This window comes from Cyprinus carpio, chromosome A12 (assembly GCF_018340385.1).
Source record: "Cyprinus carpio isolate SPL01 chromosome A12, ASM1834038v1, whole genome shotgun sequence".
Classification (NCBI taxonomy): domain Eukaryota; kingdom Metazoa; phylum Chordata; class Actinopteri; order Cypriniformes; family Cyprinidae; genus Cyprinus; species Cyprinus carpio.
Window position 1 is genome coordinate 6130040 of NC_056583.1, and position 20134 is coordinate 6150173.

The 20134-nt window shown below is 34.5% G+C and overlaps 2 protein-coding genes across 2 annotated transcripts; both read right to left on the reverse strand.

Moving 5' to 3' along the window:
- Positions 1–5727: 5727 nt before the first annotated feature.
- LOC109098663 (cytochrome c oxidase subunit NDUFA4) lies at positions 5728–7674 on the reverse strand. Its single transcript, XM_019112239.2, has 4 exons — positions 7514–7674; positions 6465–6553; positions 6307–6367; positions 5728–6110 (listed from the first exon to the last, which is right to left on the reverse strand). The coding sequence occupies exons 1-4, from the start codon at positions 7553–7555 to the stop codon at positions 6054–6056; spliced, it is 249 nt and encodes an 82-aa protein (XP_018967784.1). The 5' UTR covers positions 7556–7674; the 3' UTR covers positions 5728–6053.
- Positions 7675–8915: 1241 nt separating this feature from the next.
- Positions 8916–18764, reverse strand: fam117ab (family with sequence similarity 117 member Ab). Its single transcript, XM_042767311.1, has 8 exons — positions 18433–18764; positions 17407–17546; positions 16258–16374; positions 15973–16056; positions 12633–12761; positions 12349–12499; positions 9605–9725; positions 8916–9495 (listed from the first exon to the last, which is right to left on the reverse strand). The coding sequence occupies exons 1-8, from the start codon at positions 18533–18535 to the stop codon at positions 9315–9317; spliced, it is 1026 nt and encodes a 341-aa protein (XP_042623245.1). The 5' UTR covers positions 18536–18764; the 3' UTR covers positions 8916–9314.
- Between the last annotated feature and the right edge of the window lie 1370 nt (positions 18765–20134).

The following is a 20134-nucleotide window of genomic DNA, read 5'->3' on the forward strand; positions in this document are numbered from 1 at the left end:
TTGAAAACAGCTTGAAAATAACACAAACTACAAACCTTAAAAAATAAATAAGGATTATTTACTGATTAATTTTATGAGAGAAAATCAAAACTAAGCAAGCAGTAAAATAGTATTAAAGATTGAAAATCACTATATAAATCTTGCCAGAACCTACAAGGTGTCTTTGCCTCCCAACAGTCTTTGATATAACATTGAGTTCATGCTTCTGTAATTGATTTCAAGTGTTGTTTACATTCAAATGAATCTCAACATTCTACATCAGTACAACAGCTTGAGTTGATATTTGAAATCTGTTTCTGAAGCCTTGAATTCTGATCACACATCCTACAAACTCTGCACAATTCTATGATTTGGTGAGTCAGGTTATTGGTTGGGTTTGTGAAGCTTTTTTTTTGAATAAATGCAGTTCTTTTTGACCTTTTATTTATCAAATATATTAGACAGCAGAACTGTTTCCAACACTCATAATAAATCAGAATATTAGAATGATTTCTAAATGATCATGTGATAGACTGGATGTTACATGTTACACTGAAGGCTGGAGTAATGATGCTGAAAATTCAGCTTTGCATCACAGGAATAAATTATTTTTTATAAAGTATATTCAAATAGAAAACTATTATTTTAAGTTGTAATAATATTTCACAATATTACTGTTTTTTTTCTGTATTTTTGATCAAATAAATGCAGGCTTGATGAGCAGAAGAAACTTCTTTTCAAAAACATTAAAAATAGTAATGTTTCCAAACTTTTGGTCTGTACTGTATATATATATATATATATATACATTTAAAAGTAAGTGTGTGTGTGTAATTATATAAATGTATAAATATATAAAAGTGTACATGAATTTAAAAAAGTGTGTGTGTGTGTGTGTGTGTGTGTATATAGTGGAGGTCAAAATTGGAGAAAAATTTGAAGGAATATTAGCTGTGGGTAAACCACTGATCCACTAACATGTTTGACAAAATAACCAAGGTATTTCAACAAAAAAACTTCACAGTAAAATAATTTTGTTGCTTTGCAGCCTGAAATATAGATGGACACAGTTTTTGTTTTATCCAGCTGTATCTACTCAGTGCAACTTATAACATCCAAGTGAAAGATATAACATCATCATGTCCGAGAGACATGCCCCCCCCCCCCCCCCCCCCCCCCCCAAAATGCCCTGGCCAAATGCCCCCAGAGGGCATCACTTCCCACTTTGATAATTTACCATGTTCTGAACATCTCATCCTTTCTTTTTCCCCCAGATGTAATCTATCTAGGTGGTTGAATAAAAATATTTGGACTTTGTATCTAAAAATTACCTCAACTTAGCACCAGCAAGCTTGTCAGCTAGACAGTTAGCATCAGCTAACAATATTTACTTATTTTCAGTATGGTTATGAATAAACATCTGTCTACTCGGCTAGTTAATCCAAACAATATAAAAAATTATACTGTTGATAAACAATAGAAAAACAGACATCACACATAGTGTTTTAATAAAACTGTTAACGGTACGGCAGCGGGGAATTTGAACGTGCATGAGTTATTTTATTTAATCTGTGTTATTTTATAGTTTTTTTTTTTTTTTTTTTTTTTTGACCTACATAGAGACACTGATTGATGTGTCTGCATTCAAGCATTTCAGTGGGTTTAAATAGATCACTCTTTACAGCAGATTTAGTTCACAAACAACTGACAGTTTTGACCTAAATATGTTTTTCAGTTACAGTAATTAATCCTAAAATTCGACATTAGTAACTTACTTTTACCAGCACCAGTCGCGCACGCGCTCACAAGATTTCCTGGTTCTTCCTTGTGAATTCAGTTCACTAGAGACTCGCACTAAACGGTTCATTTGAATCAGTGAGTTGTAGACTTGAGAACAGCTGCAATCGGATCATTCGTCTATGATTCTAATCCGTGAATGAATCGTTTGGTGCGATTTGAGAACCGATTTAAAAGGTTCATTGAAAAGAATCAGTTCGTTCTTGAATCAGACACCGCTTCTGCGTGTCGGAGCTGGTCGGAGCACGTGATATATTATAAGGAGTAACGATATGTTTTATGAAATGTAGTGAAGTAAAAATTACGATCTTATGCTTTGGAATGTAGTGAAGTAAAAGTTACTAAAAATAAATCTACTCCAGTAAAGTACAGATACTTGAAAAATGTACTTAAGTACAGTAACGAAGTAAAGCTACTCCGTTACTGTCCACCACTGCCACGCAGTGGTTAAAGGAGAAAAAGGTGAATGTCCTTGCATGGCCAACTCAGAGCCCAGACTTAAACCCCATTGAAAATCTGTTATATGATAGGATAACTTTAAATAGGACTAAATATAGTGTGACCTTGAAATTTAGGAAATTGTAGGTTGTTCTCTAATTTTGATCTCCACTGTACACACACACACCTTTAAATTTATGCACCTTTATATATTTATACATGATTTATATATAGGCCTAATTATACATGTTTTACTATGCCAATAAATCCACTTGAATCCTTTATGCATACTAAACTATTATATAAATTGTATATTAATTAAATATTCGATATTTTTAAAAATATAAATGTTTTAATAATGTTTTAATAATTCCGTAGCCTATCCTACAAAAAAAAAAAAAAAAAAACTGAGCTCTTAGCCTTCTACTGATAATAATTCTGTATGTTTAATTATTTAGCCTAGTTTTCAGAAATGGCTGCGTGGTGTATTCTTCATTTAGAGACTGTTATTAATTTTAGACTGGTTGAATCAGAGATGGGCACTCGACATTTTTATAGACTTCAGACTTCAGCTATAACTATTTGTGGTTATAGCTTTTAAGAGTATGATGATTTATAACACATAATGAACATTTTGCATCCACTTAATTTACAATGGATTATATCTCTCATAGTTATAATGTATCATAATTTGCAAAATTGCTTATAGTCCTAAAATTTTTATATAAGCAAAATTGCTTATTGCTTATATAAAATGTAGGCTGGCCATATAAACATTGCATTTTTTTTTTTCAGATGAAAAGTATTAAACTTACATCAATTAAATAATATTAGCCTCACAGGAAACACTTAAATAACACTCGACACTCAGTAAGATACTGTGTAGATCTTAAATAAACAATGTCAAGATATGATACAGTCCATTATACTGTAAATTAAGTAGATTTAATATGGTGTTCATTGTCATAAATAATCATACTCTTAAAAGTTATAACCACAAATATGTAAGTATTATGATGTATTGTAATTGTTGTTATGATTATTCATGAACTGATATAACATATTATACTTTTTTTTAATAATGTACTGTATTATGCATTCATTATAATGCCTTAAGAATACCCTTATAATGTATTATAAATATGGGCTTCATAGAAACTGTTACCATTTTTCTTACTATTTATTTATCTATCTATAACTATGACTCTGACTGTTCAAACCAGATGTAACAAGACGTTTCTGATCTACATATTGTGGGAGTTAATCTGTAGGCTAAGAACATTTCAAAAGAATCATGTAATTATAATTGGGAAAATTGTTAATTGGCTAGGATAGAACTTAAATTTTGAAACTGCTAGTTAACTTTCTTTTCTGCTCATGATGAGAATGTTTTGATTATTGTAGCTAAATTTGTTTTTAGTAAATACTGCTTTTAAGTAAAATATTAAAATAGTATAGATTTCAGGAGGAAAACCCTGAACAGAAACAATACTTTTTCTGTCACATGGCCTCGTATGTATCTAAATGTAAAAATGTAAGATGAAAAAATGTTTTTTTGTTGTTGTTGTTGTTTTTTTGTCCGGACCTCTGCTTGGAAGAAAATACAGAGGCCGCACCTCTTGGAACTTTAATTGAATATCCCTGACTTATTTCATAAAGAAATACTTTATTTGTATAGTTTTGTAATATCTGTGTCACATATTTCCTTGTGTTGACATGTAGCTGTGAATTTTATTATAGTATTTGGTTAAAGGGAAACAGTGTTGAACATGGTCCACTCTTAAAAATAAAGGTGCTTTAAAAGCTCTTAACAGTGATGCCATACCATTTTTGGTTCCGCAAAGAACCTTTTAATCATCTCTTTCTTGTCTTTTTATAATCTGAATAACTTTTTCTAACTACAAAGAACCTTTTGTGAAACAGAAAGGTTCTTCAGATGTTAAAGGTTCCTCATGGAATCATTTAGACAAAAAAAGTTTCTTCTATGGCATCGTGGAGCACCTTTATTTTTAAGAGTGTAATGGATTAAAACATAAGTAACAGGCTGGATGTACATTAACCTTACATCTTAACACCTCTTTTAATTTTTTTTTTTTTTTTACAAAGCAGATCATAGATCATATATTTTGTCTATAGTCTATAAAACAGCTTCCTAAATAGGAAGATTTCAATACATTTAGTGAACCATTAAATGACTCGATTCGGACTCGTGACCAAAGACTTCAGACTTGACTCGGACTCCAGGGTAAAGACTTCAGACCTGACTCGGACTCCAGGGTAAAGGCTTCAGACTTGACTCGGACTCCAGGGTAAAGACTTCAGACCTGACTCGGACTCCAGGGTAAAGGCTTCAGACTTGACTCGGACTCCAGGGTAAAGACTTCAGACCTGACTCGGACTCCAGGGTAAAGGCTTCAGACTTGACTCGGACTCCAGGGTAAAGACTTCAGACTTGACTCGGACTCCAGGGAAAAGACTTCAGACCTGACTCGGACTCCAGGGTAAAGACTTTAGACCTGACTCGGACTCCAGGGTAAAGACTTCAGACTTGACTCGGACTCCAGGGTAAAGACTTCAGACCTGACTCGGACTCCAGGGTAAAGACTTCAGACCTGACTCGGACTCCAGGGTAAAGACTTCAGACTTGACTCGGACTCCAGGGTAAAGACTTCAGACCTGACTCGGACTCCAGGGTAAGACTTCAGACCTGACTCGGACTCCAGGGTAAAGACTTCAGACCTGACTCGGACTCCAGGGTAAAGACTTCAGACCTGACTCGGACTCCAGGGTAAAGACTTCAGACCTGACTCGGACTCCAGGGTAAAGACTTCAGACCTGACTCGGACTCCAGGGTAAAGACTTCAGACCTGACTCGGACTCCAGGGTAAAGACTTCAGACTTGACTCGGACTCCAGGGTAAAGACTTCAGACCTGACTCGGACTCCAGGGTAAAGACTTCAGACCTGACTCGGACTCCAGGGTAAAGGCTTCAGACTTGACTCGGACTCCAGGGTAAAGACTTCAGACCTGACTCGGACTCCAGGGTAAAGGCTTCAGACTTGACTCGGACTCCAGGGTAAATACTTTGGTATAGACTTCAGACTTGACTCGGACTCCAGTGATATAGACTTCAGACTTGATTCGGAAGACTTCAGACTTGACTCGGACTCCAGGGTAAAGACTTCAGACTTGTGAACATCTCTGGGTTGAATAAGCTACGATTCACATCGCTTTCTTACCAGCTCTTATTAAGTTCACATCTGTATGTGTTCCATTCATTGCCTTTGCAGATGTAATATGTAAAAGTAAGCTGTCGTTACAGTGAATATATATTTGGAAGCATTGTTGATGTTATTATCGGTGATCTGTGGTTACCACTGCCCAGTGCTGCACTTGAACTCATCTGATGACACGGAGCTGATTGTTATTAGCCTACTTTAAGTCTTCTGTAAAGAGTTTATATCCTTAAATAGGCTATGTATTTAACAGAGACATAAACGTTACAGCAGTGGATGCTTCACATACACAAAACACTTCTATTATTGCTGTCTGTGTTGTTTATTTTGGATAACAGGAAGATCATCACAGATGATTTTGTTCCAGGTTTGATGATGCCTTTCCACTGAGGTGTCAATATTTGTATCTGTAAAAATATTGTTTCTGACAAAAGATAGACATTCAGATCATGCAGCTTGTGTATGTGCTCCCTCTTGGTTTCTTTAATTATTTTAATGGGGATTTCCATTCACAGATAAGATCTTGTCTGATGACGTGTTGAATAGACTTCCAGGGTAGGACGTGCAGTGTTTAACACACCCAGCTGATTCACTGGGCTCTGCTCAGAAGTCAGGCCTGTCCTTTTTCAGTTTAGAATAGTCCATGTTGACCGTGAAAAGCTGTGGGAAGTGGAAATCGATTCAATTATTTTATTATGAAATATTAACACAAAAGTACAAAATGGGATTTTTGTAAGGTTTTTATTAGCTTTAATAGGCTATATTGCTATATAGTCTATATATATATTATAGGTTATAAGAGAATTCAAAGATTGATATTTCTAAATAGCCAAAATGTCTACATGAATATTTTCACCTTGTACTGGTCATTTGGCCCCAGTTTATTCCAAGGCTCTGGGTTGTTCTTGCGATCCCATCTGTTGACAGATTTCAGTCAGTCATAAATTGGAAATTATATTGGAACCTAAAGATTTTTGCCAGTTTGATGAGGTACTCGATGAAAAGGGTACTCACGAGCAATCAGGGTTCTTTAGTGCGATACGGCCCAGGTAAAGCATAGACATGGTCGCTCCACCACCGATGAAGATGAAGAGAGGAATCAATTCAACGAGAGAAAGAATTGTAAATTAAATGGCTTAACAACTACAAATAGGAACCTCCCTATTATGCCATCCATATAATAAAAGACTGAAATATATTTTAGGTGTCAAACCTGTTATCATATTTGTTCATTCAGTTCAATAGCATTCAATACAAATTATCAGCATTCAATTCTCTAAGTTTTTGATGTCAAATTAAACTGTAAAACAATATCAACACTTATGTTTCGTAATTTAGCTTGAGATATATTACATTCATATATATACCTACATATGTTTTTTTTCTTTCTTTTTTATAGGACGAGAATTACAAAAATATCAAACCCGAAAAGACAAGTTTCCTAGAATGACCCCTATAATGCTGTCTATGTAGGCAACTCACTATTGAAACACTGCCATGCTTCTTTGAGGGAATTAGAAGAACAACGGTTTTTGTATTGAATCACATATTATTTACAAGCAGAAGGCTAATTTCTTTTATATTACATTAAGTCTACATGTAAGTTTAGATAGAACGCTGTTATGCTAAACGACTAAAAAGAGGCACAATTGATTTCACCTCAATGTCCTTGACAGCTGCTGAACATTACACTGCAGCACAGCTATTTGTGACAGATACAGCCGGCATACGTGCTCAGCCACTGTTGTTATATGGGGAATTCACGTAGCCTACACATAAAGTATAGACTAAAAAAAAACATTTGCGCAATATCCTCACCATATCACAGAATGACCAGAATATCTCCTCCGTGTGAATGAAATAACATGAAATCAAAGTCCCCACTCTCCACTGCTGCCATTCAAAATACTGTTTACCTTTTAAATCATATTTATATTTAAATTACTCCTAGAGCAGCGGACGGGGATGTATATATGACACAACCAACCATTCATTCATTTGAGAATGAATGAATGATCATTAACAGACAAGAGCATCAGCAGTAACAGATCTGAAATACTTACAGCTGGGTGGCTTTTCACTTGTTTCAGTACTGTACTCAGCATGTCAAACTCCCAAAATAAATCTATACAGCAGAATTAATGAGAGATCTGATGGTGTTCGTACGCTCTGATGTGTGCTTCTGAAAGGGGAGTGTGAAGGGATGCCTTATAAATGCGCTGTTGAAGGTCTAGTTCATCTTCTGACATCAGGGGGCGCCCGCAGGTAATACATTCCTCCATTGAGACTCATTCAAACGTCGTGTCGGAAATATTCGTCCTTGTAATCAAATACTGTTGTGGCCAAGTAAAATAAATCATACATGTTAATGATCGGCCAGAATGTAAAACTAAACTATTTAGCAAAAAGCTCTGGGATATGTTTAGTTTAGCTGAATCTTCCGTCATCTGAAATTATATTTTAGAATTTCTTAATTGATATTTTTCAAAACATTAAATTAAGTTATATCATGTCAGCAAAATAAGATAAATCTGAAAAGATAGATAGGAGCAGCAGCAGGTATGAAACTAAATAATTTGAAATAACTTTTGTTTAAAAAAAACAACAACATACAAATCTGGTTTAGTGCATATAAATCACATTACTTGATGGCATGAGATTATCACTTAATAATTTTCTTTTGATAATCTTGACAGTCAAAATCACAGTATGTTATTTCTCAGAATATCACCCACTTGGAATTTAGTAAGACAGAACAGACATTCACCCACTATTGTTGCTCAATTCTACTTTATCGGTGCCAAAACACATTGCAGACATGCAAGAATTTAATTGATCTACAGAAAGAAAAGAGTAAATAATGTATCATCAATGCACACGTAGTTTCCCTATGTACTTCCCAATGGGAAGGCAAGTTTAAACTCATCTGAATATAAAGCATTTCAACAAAAGTAAAAAAAAAAAACATCATGTGCACAATAAGCATACTGAATAAAGAAATACTGTGAAGTCAGATTATATGTCACCATTTATATTCTATAGCTTATCTTTAGCAAAAATATGTGCAAACAGTATAGAGCTCCTAACTAATTGTACATTCATGTACAGATTCATCTAAACAAACATAAAAATAACATTCATATGTTCAAGGTATACCATGTAAACATTCATTAGACACACAAAAAAAACACTCTACTTTTGAAAAAATATAAAGGGTGAATTTAAATGTACCATTAGAGCATGACTGTAACATTCACCTCAAATAAGAACATAAATATACCTACTGATGTGGTCTATGGCTGTAATAGTCCACCCACATACTTTCTTCAATGAACTTTTCAATAATCAAACTTAAGTAAAAAATGGTTATTACTAATTAAAAAAAAAAAAAAAAAAAAAAAAAAAATATAATATATATATATATATATATATATATATATATATATATATATAAATAATGCATTTGCCAATTTATTTTTTCATTGTAACATTGAAGTGGGTGGCAAAATGCTGATTTAAAATACAAGCATTTCCTTAATAGTACCATTGGCCTATTCAGCATTCATTATCTATAAGAACAACCTTCTCCTAATAAAACAGCCCAAAATGTTAATCCATAAATCTATCAAGTCCGCCATTCCAATGGGATATTTTCACCACTCTCACTGACTCAAAGAAATCTGGTATTCTCGTATTACAATTACTTTTTAAATTAGAAAATAAACTTTTACTAGTAAGGTCAGATATTAGGCAAATGCAATATTAAAAAGTAAAGTACTGAGTGCCCCCACCCCCCACCCCCCAACTCTCTCAATCAAAGTAACAGATGCCAAATTCACTGGTTTTTCTTGTGTTCTTAACTCCTCACTGTCCCACCCAGCAGGACCCTGGAGAAACTGAGAGGCTGCAGATCAGGAAGTCCACTGGAGGTAGGAGGGGCTCCGGGAGATTGACAGGGCAGAAGGCTGAGCCTGTGTGTGTGGTGAAGTTAACTTTGTTGGGGTCGGGGCAGGAGAGCATATACACTTGGTCCAAACATGGAAGGCTGAATGATGGGTTGGGGGAAAAAAAATGCACAAGATGCACAATAGTCAAGACTGAGTTAAGCACTCAGAACACAAACAGCAACACCCTAGCATTGTATGCCTACTTACATGTTCTCTTCACACACTCGGACTCTCTCACAACCCTCTGGCGGATCTCTCTGAAAGCAGTAGCTGTTATTGGGCCGTGGTGATGAGGACAGCATTAGGATACATGAGCTGACCTCCTCAACTGAAGACAGAGCAGTATCACAGTCAGTTCACATTAAACAAAGATACACAGTAAGGTGGCCAGATTTATGAATTGGAAACTGGGGACATTTCCTAGTTGAGTGGTCAAAATCTACTTGAAATCTTGCTTGTTATTATGTAGGAATGAAAAATGGGGACAATACATTTTTGTATGTTTTTAGCAAACAGATTAAAATAGTATTCTAACAAAACTATATATATAAAAAAAAAAACCTACAAAATGAGATGTCCACAAGTCATTTAATGGCTTGCTTAAAATCTCATTCAGAATTCTCATGTATTGAAATCTTCCTATTTACGAAGCTGTTTTATAGGCTATAGACAAAATATATATTCTATGATCTGCTTTTTTTTAAAGAGGTGTTAAGATTTAAGGTTATTGTACATCCAACCTGTTATTTGTTTTAATCCACCATGTTCAAAACAGTTTTTCTGTAATGAAATTCTATAATAGGAGTCCGATCTACCATGACACACAAGGAAATATGTGACAGATATTACAAAACCATACAAATAAAGTATTTCTTTTTTATATAAGTCAGGGGTATTCAATTAAAGTTCCAAGGCGCGGCCTCTATATTTTCTTCCAAGCAGAGGTCAGAAAAAAAAAGAAAAAAAAAAAACTTTTTTCCTTCCATTACATTTTTACATTTAGATAATTACATTTTTGCATTATCTGACAGAAAAAAAAAAAATACTGTTTCTGCTCAGGGTTTTCCTCCTGAAATCTATACTATTTTAATATTTTAGCCTACTTAAAAGTATTATCTAAAAACAATGTAGCTATAATAATCAAAACATTCTCATCTTGAGCTGAAAAGAAAGTTAACTGCAATTTCAAAGTTCTATCCTAGCCATCTAACAACTATTTTTTCCTATTATAATTCCATGATTCTTTTGAAATGTTCTTAGCCTACAGATTAATAATTCTAAATGTAGATCAGAAACGTCTTGTCACATCTGGTTTGAACAGTCAGAGTCATAGGTTATAGATAGATAAATACAGACAGTATGAAAAATAACTATATTTGCAACATTGTTGTTTTCTGCTGTTTTTTTGTTTCTGTTGTTGTTGTTAAAATAACCGCGTCATCCGCAGCTCTAAACTTGGCGCATGAAATTCATTAAATTTAATGAAAATTAGACTGAGTTTTACTTACCCTCGAAGCATCCTAGGTGTATATGACTTTCTTCTATCAGACGAATCCAGTCGGAGTTAAATAAAAATATTGTCCTGGCTATTCCAAGCTCTATCACTGCAGTCACAGTGCGTGCTGCAGTTGAACAGTCCACAAGTCATCAAATAAGGGCACACGCATTCATAATAAAACGTGCCACACGGCTCCGGGGCTTGAATAAAGGCCTCCTGTAGTGACTCCATGCGTTTTTGTAAGAAAAATATCCATATTTCAAACATAATATACACTTTTCTCTCACTTCCGTTATCTGTCATACGCGGAAGCCGTTCCGGTGGATGATGCAGCACTTATACGCGGTGCGCGCGCCTCTGAGATATTCTAGTCTCACGAGTTTGTTTATGGAAGCAAAGTTTCCTTACTTTAGCAAAGAAAAACCAGTCTCCTCTTGGTTTATATTGAAATCCACCTTTATTTTTTCTGTGCAAATCCTCGGTTTGTACTTCTAATTCGTGACCAGCATTTGTTTTGTTCTCTCTCCGTGTTCGTCACTAATCACACAACGCTGACGTACTACGACATCCGCCAGAACAGTTTCCGAGTATGACACATATCAGAAGTGAGAGAAAAGTGTTTATTATGTTTAAAATATGGATATTTTTCTTACAAAAACACATATTCGCTACAGGAGGCCCCCAGAGCCATGTGCGGTACTTTTATTATGGATGCACACGCTTTATTTGACGACTTGTGAACTGTTCAACTGCAACATCCACTGACTGCAATGATAGAGCTTGCAATAGCCAGGATAATTTTTAATATAACTCCGACTGGATTCATCTGAAAGAAGAAAGTCATATACCCTTAGGATGCCTTGAGTAAAACACAAGCTAATTTTCATTTTTGGGTGAACTAACCCTTTAACACACTGTACAGCATACAGCTATGTGAGGGAAGGGGTAGTTTATGCCCTTTAGGTTACACCCAGTCTCCCTTGGCAACAGGGAGTCTAGACAGATTAATAAGCCTAACCAAGAGATAATAATTTGCTCTATATTCCTTTTAACTTTTATCCTCGAAAGTATTTTAGCATTTGTTGTAATACTGTAAAGAAAAACCAAACTGTGGAATTCAAAAAGTGTGTGCTTTTCCAAATACACCTTAACAGATTAATAGCATACAAAATATATACAGTACAGTATATACACTACATACGCAACATGAACATAAATATTTGTACACAGATCAAACTATCTAATGTTTAGCAATATTTGTTCAAATTTCATCAAACTAAACATTTATTTGTTTCATATATAATCCATGGTATTTTCAGGAACAGCTTATTTAATTCTTAAACAAGGTGATCTAAAGCTAAAAATGAACTGGTTTTGAACTGGTTCATTGTCCAAAACGGTCCAAAAGAACCGCTTTGTGGAAAAGAACTGGACTGAAGAAAAAGAGACCTACCAGTGTCGAGATCTAGAGGGCGCTGTGGAGAGCAAGATGTGGATGAGGAAGAAGAGGAGTGGGAAGCTACACAGGAAGATCCCATCTGAAATCCACTACTGGAGCTCAGGTGTGGAACAGGAGCCCTGTGGCCATCAGGAACCTCATACAGCTAAATAAATAAAATAAAAAATACACAATATTACAATTACTTGAAGGTTTCCAGTTGTGCAAGTCTGAATATGCAAATTTGCATGATATCAGTCTTCACTGTCAGTTAAAATGGTGAAAAGTGCTAAACCTACTCCACAGTGATGAACTGATGAATTATGTGTGAAGACTTTCTCCAGCTCCTGATCTAGTCTCTCTTCACTTTGACGCAAGCGTGACGACAGTCGAGTCAATGACGCAGGTGGGATTAATAGAGCAGGGGACTGAGAAGAAAGAAAACACATACTGGTACTAGTTTGATTACAGTGGCCTTTTATTGATGCCTTAAGTCTACGCTTTTTTTTTTTTACTTTTTTTTTATTAAAAGATAGTGTTGTTGGGTCCAAGTCCTTAACCAAGTGAGTTTACATCTGACTCCAACAGAAACTGGGAGTGTTGATATTCAATTAATTAACCATTATTTGTTGTGATGAAAAGAAATACAAATCACATATTAATCATTTTTTAAGACTGGAATTTTGCCGAGCCCCCTAGTGGGCCCCGGCCCCCTGTTTGAGAACACCTCTTAAACATTAAACAACTTTTTCACTAATATTTTCATTAATAACTTTTTAGTATTTTTACTTCGCTGCAGCAAGGACATGTTTCCTACATTTTCATCCCCATAATGTATTTGAATTAAACACTCTTAAAAAAACACCTACAAATGATGAAAACTTCAAAGTTAGCATGAAAAAAAAAGAAAAAACATAAATAGAAGGATCTTATATTTTCAGTTCATGCTGGTTGGTGTGATTTAATCAATCTCCCAAGCCTGGTATTAATTTACATATTTAAAAAAATTACACAGGAAGGAAGAGCCTGCTCAACATACTGTATAAAACAGCCCACCACAGTTTGCTTTTTGTGCACGACATTTAGGGGTGTGCAAAAACAAAACAATCATGACAATGAACCATTGTGCAGCAAAATGATATTAGAGCTTAAAAAAAAGTTATTGAATATATATATATATATGACAATGAACCATTGTGCAGCAAAATGATATTATATATATATATATATATATATATATATATTGATATATATATATTTATTAATTTATTTATTTAAAAGTCTATATGCCATAAACCTTGAAAATGTTGCCTAATCTGCAACTAGTTGTTCTCCAATGTGGAGAATGAAAGATGTTACAAACACTGGTAAATGTAGCCACACAGGGGGGTATTTACAGCACATTTCATGGTCAGCAAGTACTGCAATATGCTGCATTTGTGTTAATGTGACTAACAAACTTTGAAGTGAGCTTACTTCAGAGTATATCTGATAAAGTGCTGTGTGTCTGTGATGTTGCAGATTGCTGGTCTACAATTTGGTGCAACAGTATGCTATAATGGTTAAAAACTACCAACAACTGCCATAACAAAATGCCATATATCTACCTAAAACTAAACTGAAATTAAAAACCATAATACATAATGAAATAAGATAATGAAACTGTAATAAAATCATGAAACTGTGATAACACTAAGAAGTGTGATATCGGTTTGCAGCTGGCCAGCATGTGTTCAAAGCAGAGCAGTTTTTGATACAACCACTCTTCCTGTTACTTTTTGCAATCCTCCTCACTTCCTCTAACATTTGTGTACATGTGTCAGAATATATGTCACTTTAGTGCACTTGAAGGCTTCACCCACAGACCACTGAACGCATTTGAATTTGATGAGCATCTAAAGAAGTTCATCAGAATCAGAAGAATTGTAAATAGAATTGTATTTTAATTTTGCAATAATATGATGCAACATACTGATTTGACATGCAATGGCATAGATTTTCACGCAAGAAAAAGGTAGAAAAATTAAAAAGTCAAAATAATCCATCCCCAAGTATGATATGATCCTTGGATATGGCTGGTGTCCCTCCTTAAATGTAAGTTTGCCAAAGGTTAATAAACATTGTAAAAAACACTTAACATACCCTAATGTACCAAGACAGTGATAATAAAGATCAAATTAATACACTTTATGGATGATGCATACTACAGTATATACATGCAAGCAGATGAGCGCAGAATATCAACACAACATGCTAAATTACACTTTAAGTGCTTTGTTTAAAATGGTCTTGCTTAAATGCTTAATGTGGAACTTGGCACTTTGTGTATATATTTTGGGTTCATCTTTACATACATACCTACCTACACATAATATGTTTTATTAATATGATGTATATGGAATTTTGCCTTTTTTTGGATTAAAAAAAAAGTTGAAATAGAGTATTTAACAGGACTATAATACTATAATTAAAATTGGATATGTTTTCCCTTACTGATCAGCAGGTTTAATTTGGTTAAGGTTAGGTGTAATGGTGGGCTTTGGGAAGAGGGACAAGTAATGTCTCGATAAAGCAGCATCCACTTCTGATTTAAATAAATATACACTGAATAAGTGGTTGCTATTATTGCATGTGCTGTTTTATAATGTACTGCAGTACACTGAGGTGCAAATACTATCTGCCACTATTTACACTTATGTAGTGCAAGAAAATACTGCTACTATCAACTAGTGTAAGACTTGGTGAAGTCTGTAAGATTTTTGCGTGTCAAAATACATTCCCTTACCCAGTTTTATTTAGTTTTTTGTTTTTTGACTAAAAAGTGTAAACACTGAGCCTCCTGGGCACCATCAAAACATTAAGAGCAATCCATTAATCTCTTTCCAGTAGTGCTGTCAAACGATTAATCACCTCCAAAATAAAAGTTTTGTTTATTATTAATATATAACATAACATTTTTCTTAAATATATGCATGCGTGTATTTGTATTTATATATACTTAATAAATATACACAGTACACACACATATATTATGTAAACAAAAACTTTTATTTTGGATGCGATTTATCATTTGACAGCACTACTTTTTTAGTGCAACTAACAGTGCGAGTTTGGGGGCGTGGCTACTGTAGCAGGCTCAGTCAGAGGGTGTTTAGCCAGTTTGGGACCATGGAAATTTGGTTACAGAAGCGCAAGCCAAAATTAGAATACAGACAGACAACAGTGTAAAACAAGGTTAAACACTGGTGGTGCTTTTACAACATGAAGGAATGTGATGGAACGTTTGGGTTTCAATCGAGATGCTGAAATTGCAGAGTTTCTTCTTGACAGGAAAGCGAAACATAACTTTTTTTGCAACGCATTTTGGCTCTTTACTGTCAAGCCCCAGATAAAATCATAAGATAGTGTAAAGACAAGAACAATCATATGGGCTTGATGAGTGCAAGGAAAACTGCAAAGTAATGCTAGTAGCATGGAAACGGCATACTTCATGATTATTTCAATTTTACCAAAATTCGACAAATTCCGAAGAGCTCTGTTTGATCTCATGTTGAAATGTGGATTGGGAATGAGGAACCAGGGAGCATAGAACAGTTTGAAAGAGAGAATGATAGTATGTGTGTGTGCGTATATTAGTACCTGATGTTGGTTGTGCAGTTTCTCTTGATTGCCAACCAGAACGCCTGACCTTTTCTTCTGTTGCAGTTGTTTCAGTCTGAAAAACTTAAAAGCAAAAACAGGGTAAGGATAGAAAAGAGAAGAGAACCAGCAGATATTTTCTTCCCCACATATACAGATGCATGCAGTATGATGTAGATATAGTATTACATCTTAAATGACTCACAATTGATGCAACCACAAATGAACTATCTATAGGTTTCAAGCTATTTTTAGGAGTGAAGTGCCATATTTATTGTGACTTACTGAATCTGCACATACGTCACTTCCATCCTGGAGACATTCTGAATTTCCCCATGATGCCGAACGTTTGTGAAATCCAACAGCCGTTGTTTCAGCTCCAGCTAACCATGTGCGTGGTGTCTTTTACAAAAATATCAACCATTATAAATCACATGAAACTACACTTCAGAATCATTGTTTGAAGTTTATACAGCAACTTTGTTTATTTGGCTGGCTGATTTCTTAAGGGTTCACTGAATCATGTTTATTGATTTAGTCACCATTTCTCATAGTACAATTAAACATTTTGTCATTTACCGTCTTAAGTTGATGATATAAAAAGAAGAGTGAAATTTTGGCTTAGATAATGAGGAACAGAAAACAGATGATATTTAAAAAATGAGAAAAGCTGATCCACCCATTTCCCTTCACAGCTGAGCTAAGGGTTTAAGTTCATAGTGTTTGTGGTGATGTAACCTAGTTTGAGCAAACCATGGTACAATGATGATGTCAGAAGATAACACAGACTTTTGGTATATACCATGGTACTGCATGGCCCCGTTTACACTGGTATTAACATCTGTCCTGAGTGAGCAGAGTCAGGGAAGTTTACTTTTAAAAATAATGCATTACAATATTGCATTACTACATAAAAAAGTAACTAATTGCATTACCTAGTTACTCTTTATGGGAAGTAATGCATTATGTTACTTTTGCCACACAGACTGGGCTTGCTGATTTGTTTTTAATAGCCAAAAAAAAAAAAAAGCTATATTTTTGCGAACTGTAAACACCAAAAGAGAAATGAATAAGCCTCGGGCTAAATGCAAATGTCTCTGCACCTCACTCCCAATTTGTCTCAACACGGAGACAGGAAAGGTGTCAGTAAATAAATGGGAAAACAAAGTAACTTGAGTTACTTGTTTGAAAAAGTAACTCAGATATTTCTTTGTAAATTAAAAAAAGAATGCGTTACTTTACTAGTTACTTGGGAAAAGTTATCTGATTACATAACTCACGTTATGAATCATATCTCATAACTGTAATGCGTGGGTGAGTCAGCTCAACTCAACTAATGGCTGAACAGTAATTTGGGACTAGAATTTAATGTATTTTAAGATTATAATTTGATTCAGGGCCACATGATTTACTCAGAAGATTGAATCCCTTCACCTGGGTGGATTTGTCTTCCCTGTCGTGTCCATGTCCCTCTTTGGGCCACTGGCCTTGCAAGTACGGCCCCACAATCGCATCCAAAGATACTGTGCGCTGAATCTGAGTCTGCAAACGCCACTCTGCTTGGGGTCTGTCACCTGAGGAAACAAGAAAGCTTAAAAACACCTGAAACCAAAGTGATCACAGCAAACTGCATGGACAGAAAACAAGTGCTAAATGCATGCTTTCATCTTTTGTGTTAAACTGTACTATTCACTGGTTTAGATCATAAAAATGCTTCTAATAATTATTTATTCTAAACTACATTATTATTGAAATAACTGCATGATTTCCATAATGTCTTAGTATTTGTCTGTCCGGTAACACTGGAGCTGAAATGAACAAAACCAGTTCTCCAGCACCACCTGAGATGTTTCAAAGAGCATCTTGAAAATCTGACCTTTAGTTCACATGAATCTGAGTTCACATGATCAGTGTCACAAATTGAATTATTTGATTAGTAAAATATCTTAAATATTTATTCTTTATTTTTCGCCATATATGTCAAAAACTTTCCGGGTTCCATAAATTATTGTGTATGTTTTCGTATTTAAATAAGACGCCATAGAATCCCAGATGTTTAATGTAGTCCCCACTGTATATCGGACATACTGTACAGTATGATACGTTAATAAATCCATTCATCTTATAAGTAGAACTTAAACGTTTAAAGTAAACATACAGCCAGTGTTTATAATTAATATTGTAATGATGATGAGGGTGATGATGAATATGTGTTAATTGCTATGCACCAGTAAATTCCAGTAGAAAACTGCAGGTTGGATCGATTAAATTCACTTAAATGTACATATATATTTAGGTTAATTAAATATTTAATGTGTTTCGTTTTAAAGCACACAAATTAAAGTACTAATGCAGTTGCAAACTCAATGATTCACATACCATTTCCTGTTAATCTTCAAGAAAGACATTCAGTGGCTCAGATCATATGTGATAGTTGCTGCTGTGTATTAAATACTTCACCTGGATTGATATTTTTGACGGCAGCTCCAGCTGCTTTGTGCAGAGTGAAGGGAACAGTAGCTTTGAGAGGCTGGAGACCTGATCCGTTCCTGGACATCTTCATCTCTTCACAAACTCTGGCGTCATTAGCAGATTTTGTCCTTCTTTAACTGTGTATTTCCAGCTATCTGTCCATTCTAAATGTTTCTCATCTAGTTTCTTAACTAGACCGATAACTAGACGATATACTTAATTGATCGTATTCAAATATACGATTATAAAGTTAAGAGAGTTATTTGCTGCTCAACACCGAGTAACGCTGATTTCTGCCTTTCAAAAAGCTCTGTGTCGGATCTTTCATTCATTTTAGGAAGTGGGCGGATACCTTTAGAATTCGCCTTTTGATTGGCTAAAAGAAACAGCTGCGCAACGGTAATTGGGTGATAAGACATCAATCCAGAAACGGTTAAACATTTTTTGGCTTGATCTCAAAGAATTAAATGAACTGCTCATTTGCAGTTCATCTCTCTCTCTCTCTCTCTCTCTCTCTCTCTCTCTCACACACACAAAATAAATTCTAACTATTCTTATACTTAAAAGTATGCTAATACTTGGCCAACTTAATAGTGTGCAGTCTGTTGTACATATAGAAACCTCATGATATGAGTGGTGTGGCTTTTAGTAGCTTTCTTTTAGTTTGAAATGAATCTATATGTAAGTGTACTCCCATTGACAAATTAACAACAGTTGAAATCATGATGTTGAAACTTGAACGTGTACAAGTGCAAATTAGATACTATATTTGAGCTATGGTGTTGGGAAAGTTTTTGCTTTCTCAACCAAAGCTATAAAATGACTTCAGAATTCTTGAAGAGAAAAAAAAAAAAAAAAAAAAAAAAAAAAAAATATATATATATATATATATATATATATATATATATATATATATATATATATATATATATACATATATAGGCCTATATAGCTTAATTAGTAATGACCATCTTCAAGAATCGGCTAAAAACACATCTCTTCCATCTTTATTTGACCTTATTTTACTTAAACTCTCTATTCTAATTCTATTCTTTAAAAAAAAAAAAATACTTGCCCCCTCTGGACTTACACTCTATTCATTTACTAACTGCTTGTTTTCTTAAAAAAAAAAAACTAGATCTCTAATCTTTTTGTATTCTATCTATTTGTTTTCTATTTATTTATTATATAATAAAATAAAAAAAACCTTGCTATGTGTACTGCGTTAAGCTAACTGAGACTTGTTATAGCACTTGCATATCATTGCTCTCTTGTCAATTTTGATTGATTCCATTGTCCTCATTAGTAAGTCGCTTTGGATAAAAGGATCTGCTAAATGACTAAAAGTAATTATACACTGCACTGGGCAATGCCATACAACCATACATTAACAAAAAAATAAATAAAAAATAAAAAATATGGGAGCTAATTCATAGTTAACTAGGAAAAGCAACATATTTTACATATTTCATATCTATATATATGTGGTATTTCTTCCAAGGGTGTAACAGTCCCGGTTGGGTGTCTTCAGCATGTATTGCTGGAGATAACTTTCCATCAGTGGTGGTTTGCATAGGGTGGAGTTTATGTGAGATAACACCTTCAGAATATTTACATTAATTGTTGTTTTTGTGATCAATGAACTGACACATTTGTCAATTGTTTGTTTAAAAGGTGCACTTTTATTATT

Excerpts from the sequence above, each read along its gene's own strand:
- fam117ab (XM_042767311.1), bottom strand. The coding sequence starts at position 18,535 with ATGAAGATGTCCAGGAACGGATCAGGTCTCCAGCCTCTCAAAGCTACT. Across the intron at positions 9,726-12,348 it reads CCCTCTAGATCTCGACACTG|TTGAGGAGGTCAGCTCATGT; the intron begins GTAGGTCTCTTT and ends CTCTGTCTTCAG. Across the intron at positions 9,496-9,604 it reads CGAGTGTGTGAAGAGAACAT|CCTTCCATGTTTGGACCAAG; the intron begins GTAAGTAGGCAT and ends CCCATCATTCAG.
- LOC109098663 (XM_019112239.2), bottom strand. The coding sequence starts at position 7,555 with ATGCTGAGTACAGTACTGAAACAAGTGAAAAGCCACCCAGCT. Across the intron at positions 6,554-7,513 it reads AAGTGAAAAGCCACCCAGCT|TTGATTCCTCTCTTCATCTT; the intron begins GTAAGTATTTCA and ends TCTCTCGTTGAA. Across the intron at positions 6,111-6,306 it reads GGCCAAATGACCAGTACAAG|CTTTTCACGGTCAACATGGA; the intron begins GTGAAAATATTC and ends CACTTCCCACAG.